We start from the raw sequence: 5,601 nt of genomic DNA, 5'->3' as shown, positions 1-5,601 counted from the left end.
GACATGTGTTTAGCTAGAATAGTCCTGATCGAGTCTCTGTTTTAAGCCTTTCTTAGTATATATTTGAAACTCTTCCATCATGTTAATTCTCAGCCTTACAGAAACAGTTACAGTATCAATATATATGATTGTAATTTTATTCATCTTTTCTCTCTAAATCTTTCTTCCTTCTTCATCTTCTTCCTCCTTTAGATTCATACCTAAATTTCCAACAAATTAACCACGTACTACTGCACCCGCCTGGTTTGATACTCCATTCCTCTTCGTTCAACTCTTATATGAATATTGGTTTGCGAGAATCGACTCTTGATATGCAACATATGATGCATGCATAGCGAGTTATATCCATGCCAAACATGTTATGTTATTATATATCAGTGTTCAATTGTACGTGATTAGTCGTGCAACATAACATACGAGTGTTGTTTGAAAAGTCGGGACAGAGTTTAGTAGAGAACTAGTTATGAATCCCGCGCATTGCTGCGGATGTGTTAGCGACTTGAATTTTAGCAGTTAGATGGCTAAGTCGAAATCAAATAGCAATTACAAACACGGGTATATCATATAACTATATAATAAAAATATCTGTTAATAACTTCTAAATCTTAAAAAAAAAAAAAAATTAATTTTGGCTGTAGCCTTATCTACTTTGGACCCTTTGTTTGAACTTTTATACACCACTATGATCTTGATGAACTTCAATTTTTTATAGCCTTGGTCTTGCCGGTCTTGTGCCAACGAACAGCCTGTGCAGCCAAGCCATGCTCTTTGTCAATCTAGCGACGCTTCCACAAACCAATACAATATGCAAATTAGTCCATTCTTTTTAAAAAAAAAAAATGTAATTTAGTATTGAAAAACATCTACAACTGATCCCCTAAAAAAAAAAAAAAAAATCTACAACTGATATAACTACAAAAGTAATGCTTAACATGCAAGAAACAGGAACCATGTGTTTCCTCAACTAACATGATTACTGCTTTAGCATCATACTAATATCATAATTATAAAGAGAGACTCTTGATGGGATGATGCTGTAACTACAAACCTTTTCGGAGTCAAAGTTCAAGTAATTGTTCCCTGAGAAATGCATCCTTAAAGATTCAATTTTCTGAGCTAGCAAACCAAAATCAAAGGAACCAACGCACGGTCTTCCATCTGCAAGAAGAGATGTTCATTAGGCCATGCTGTTAAAACATTAACCGAAAAGGGGTAGCCCATCCATCCTAGTACTAAAACACGAATTACTGATCCGAAAGACTTTTGACTTTTTGCGAGTTTTATAGTGGCATTGATAGAGAGCATTTACCTGCATCCATGCCAGAATTTGGATCCCCTTCCAATAATTTATTCTAGCAGTATTTAATATATGGTTTTAAGTTTTAACATTCCACTTTAATAAGGTAACTGTGGTACGTGTCCAATACAAACACACACGTTCCCTCCATAACATTCTATACTAATTGCAATGAACAAACCATACCACCAGTACGTAAGATGATGACGCTGAGCCTTGGTCAGCCAGGTGACATTTTGGAAAGTAGAATCAATATCATCCGGTGTAAACAAATCAAACTGTGAAACTTGCTGCAACTCGCACAAAACTCAATCAGTATTTTCCATGAAACATCGGTCTGCATAATACGCCATGGACCACAGCCAACTTTCCAATCTCCGTCCTTCAAGGAGCCATCGAAGCCTGTCCTTATTGCCAGTCGGTCTCAACCCATTTTTCCTCAAGTAGAGCTTAGATTGCCTTACTCTCAGTTTTTCAATCTGTTAATCTGTCACCAAGGTCAGACACAACCACCTCCCCATCAAAGTCTTCTTGAAGATCAATAACCTTCAAAATACTGTAAATGCAGCCAAACCCATTTAAATTCCAACTCTTAAATCGTAGATTATTATTTTCAGTCATAAGTTAAAGAACCCATAAAAAAGAAGATGCCCAACATCGCTCACCGCGCCTTGGCGTTACTCTTGATGGACAACTCTGAGAAGTTGGCATGCCCAACATCACTACCTTTCCCCCTCAGTGATGTTGGGCATGCCGAATTCTCAGAGTTATCCATCAAGAGTAACGCCAAAGCGCGCTGAGCAAAGATGGGCCGAAGCTGTTTAAGGGGTTTCTAACCTAGGCTGAATGGCATAGACGTTATTTGGGAAAAGATGAGGGCAAAAGAGTAATTTCGTTAGTAACAGTACCAATCCACTAACTTTAATATATGCACTAGAACCCTTTCAAAAAAAAAAATATATGCACTAGAATTTAGATCAGACACATAAATTAGTTGTCTTTAAACAAAAGAGGATTTCTTGACTTTCCTATGTAATCCTCCTTTGCTTTTATGTCTGCAGGTCACAGCAGGACCACAAATTTCATCCTAGTTAAGGAATCCCTTTCGAAAAGCTAAAATGGTAGACCATAACATGCAATTCTGCCTCCCAAGTGGCTCTTGCTTTCATGATTTACTTTTATTACTTTCAGCTGACCCTGTCTTCTCTCGGAGTAGTCTTGTGATTTCTGTACCTTTGTACGTATGCCATTCTTGGAAATTCAAAGCTCAGTCCCTACTTCGATTATCTACTAACTATATGATTTCATTTATATTCTTCAATTTGTTCTACTTGTAGAAAGAAATTGCAATGTGCTTTGATCACCAAACCCAAACAATAATTAACCAGAGTCCTATATTTTAAGAGAAATCAGAAATCTACAATACCACGAATTTCTTCTTCGTTAAGCAGTCGCTTTTTTGCACTCCAAAAACAAAAAGCACTTCCCTTTTGAAAAGCTTAAATGGTGTGCCGTGACATGGATGATGGGCCTTTCCAGACTAATGGTCTTCTTCTTCAACTTTTATTGAGAGTGGTTCAGAGCATATTGTAGCAAACAAAGTGTTATCGCTGGGAGTTGCTCATCTCTGAAATACTACTACCTTGTAGCTTTTCTCTTCTAGGTTTCAGAACTCGAATTACGGCTGCAGCCTGGAGAATAGTAAATTTTCAGTATTGGTAAGCTCCCAAAACAGAACAAGTTTTGACTGTTTTGTGTATGGTATTTCTCTATTTCTTATAATTGCTTAGAAATACTCCATTCAGGAGTCCTAATGTTTCTGTTTCTTTCTGGGTCAACATTCGGTATTTGCATGTGATATTTTAGGAGGTTTATTTTTTTCTCTGGCAAAAATTCGTGTGCAGCTTCATGATCAGATTCTCCACTGCATGTAACTACCTGAATTTCCTTAATGAAAAAAAAAATTATTTATTGGCATAACATTTGATTGTCAAGCCCCTTGAGCTAGAATAAGATTAGAATAGAGTGGTCATGGTAGCTGAAAAGCAATACTGGTTTGTATGTTCGTACTGAAATTACAGGTATTAATCTCCACATTGATTCAGGATCACAGTGTCATATTAAGCAAGCACTGCCTATTTTTTTAACACTTAATTCTGCATACTTTATCCCTCTTTCGTGGTGGTTGTTTTGTGTTTACATGCTCCTTGGTTTTGTGTTTAAGCAGGGCGGCAACTTAACATCCGAGTGGAGTTAAGAGGCTTTGGTTAACAGAAGTTTCCATTCGACCATTTTATTGTCCAGTTTGCGTACTGAATTTTCACAAAGAGCATATAACAAGGGCCGAACTTTTACCTGTGTACCATCCATGGCTAATACATCCATGAACAGTATTAGCTTCAAGGCACTGGTGGACAAGCGGAGCAACAAAGTTATCTTCATAGAAACTGATAATGATTTTGTTGATGTACTCTTCAGTTTCTTGACAATACCAATGGGAACAATCATCAGACTTGCCCGTAAACATTCATTACCAGTGGAAACAGGTTGCATGAACAATTTGTATGCAAGTGTTGAAAATATTGATGCACGTATTTTCCAGACTGGAGCATGTAAAGACATGTTGCTGTGTCCTCGCAGTGGGGCTGAACTTCATTGCAAGAATCTCAAATTGAAGATTAACAATGGTGAGCCCACACAGTACTTTTTGTGCTCTGAGGATTGCACCTACAGATATAACTTATTTAGTCATTACAAAGATGTTCTTTGTGAGTGTGGAGAACCCATGGATAATAAGATACCTCTTTCAGTGGGAAAGTTGAAGAAATCCTCTTCTGCAGATGGTGGAGTGTTCTGTAAAGGACTAACCAGATTTATAATTACTGATGATCTAGAAGTGATGCCACCATCAAGTTCGGTGATCTGTTCTTTATTTACTAAGCTTAAAGTCATGGATGCTAGTACTACTGAGGAGCTGGCTTTCAATGTAGGAGTTGGTGAGGTAATAGAATTGTTGACTTGTTATGCTCTATTTTCTTTTGTTGGTACAAACTTTCTCATCCTATCTCTTATTTCCAGGTTTTGGAAATGCTTGTATGCTCATTAGTATCAAAGATGCCTTTGTCAGAAACTCTTTTGAAGCTTAAATCACAACCAAACTTGAGCAATGAATATCCAAATCAAGGAATATGTATTGAACCTCAAACAGTAGGAGGCTGTATGAATGAGGAAGACACCATTTCTGTGAAGCTTATTATTTGCAAATCTCAGAAGATTGTTTGTTATGCAGAAGCAGGGGAAGATTTTGTCAATTTACTTTTCAGTTTCCTGACCGTTCCACTTGGGTTTATAATAAAACAGATCCAGGATAGGTCGTCCTCTTTGAAAGGAAGCATTGAGCAGCTGTACAAGACTGTCCAGGATCTTGATGATGAATTCTTCAAATCAAATTACCAGAAGGAAATTTTACTCAATCCGAAGCTTTACCCTGGTTTTTGCTATGAGAACCGTCTTTTAGGAATTGAGTATGTGAAAACACTAGATGGAACACTAAATGAAATTCGGTGATTAATTAGTACAAGTGAAAGAGAACACAAGCAATTGCTGACGCAGTGTAAACCTCTCCACTGAGGAAACTTCACTGCGTGGCTTTTGACGTAGCCAACACGAGAATCAAATCCAATATGAATCAAATCGTAACAGATCACAAGTAGTGGTATTCAACACAACCACATTGACTAGCAACAATGCTAACTTGTTCACAACTGTAAAAGACCTATTCTAAACAACTATGAAACAATCTGTATAGATGAAGAATTCTGGACACGTCTTCAAATACGGTCTTGCCTTGATGCCTCACAGATCTCAATCACATATGCAAGTGATGAATGCAGTGACCAAGCAATATAATCAAACAATCAAAACAACAATGAGAGTTTTGGAAAACCTTTAGTGTAGACTATGCAACACTATTATAAAAATAAAAAACAATCACCCTCTGAAACATAGTTTCAAAACCTTTTATAGAAGACAAGGACTCCCCCTCAATTCAATCACATTAAAACTCGATTGAGATAGACATGGAAAGGTATTTAAAACTGTTTTGAACATATAATCTGATATGCATCCGAAAATAGATTTTTAAGATCAATTAAAATCAATGCATATCAATTTAGGATTATGCACAAAATGATATGTATCTCGAGATCTTTATCTTAAAGCCAGTGAGGTAACTTCCTTGAAACTCTCTTCATGTGATCTGCCTTTATTTCCTTTGATTCTTCGAGCAATTAGGAGAGATACTC

At 36.9% G+C, this 5,601-nt stretch overlaps 1 protein-coding gene across 1 annotated transcript; it reads left to right on the top strand.

Annotated features, from left to right (window-relative positions):
- The first annotated feature begins 2,370 nt into the window (after positions 1-2,370).
- Positions 2,371-4,864, top strand: LOC133737594 (uncharacterized). The gene is made up of 3 exons (XM_062165123.1): positions 2,371-3,015; positions 3,525-4,298; positions 4,376-4,864. Exons 2-3 carry the CDS (start codon positions 3,666-3,668, stop codon positions 4,862-4,864), a joined length of 1,122 nt encoding a protein of 373 aa, XP_062021107.1. The 5' UTR covers positions 2,371-3,015; positions 3,525-3,665.
- Positions 4,865-5,601: the final 737 nt, after the last annotated feature.

Source organism: Rosa rugosa, chromosome 3 (genome assembly GCF_958449725.1).
Source record: "Rosa rugosa chromosome 3, drRosRugo1.1, whole genome shotgun sequence".
Classification (NCBI taxonomy): Eukaryota; Viridiplantae; Streptophyta; class Magnoliopsida; order Rosales; family Rosaceae; genus Rosa; species Rosa rugosa.
Note: the sequence above shows the minus strand (reverse complement) of the source record. Positions and strands in the feature narration are given on the sequence as shown.

Coding starts and splice junctions, on each gene's coding strand:
- LOC133737594 (XM_062165123.1), top strand. CDS start 3,666: ATGGCTAATACATCCATGAACAGTATTAGCTTCAAGGCACTGGTGGAC. Junction 4,299..4,375: donor TCAATGTAGGAGTTGGTGAG/GTAATAGAATTG, acceptor TCTTATTTCCAG/GTTTTGGAAATGCTTGTATG.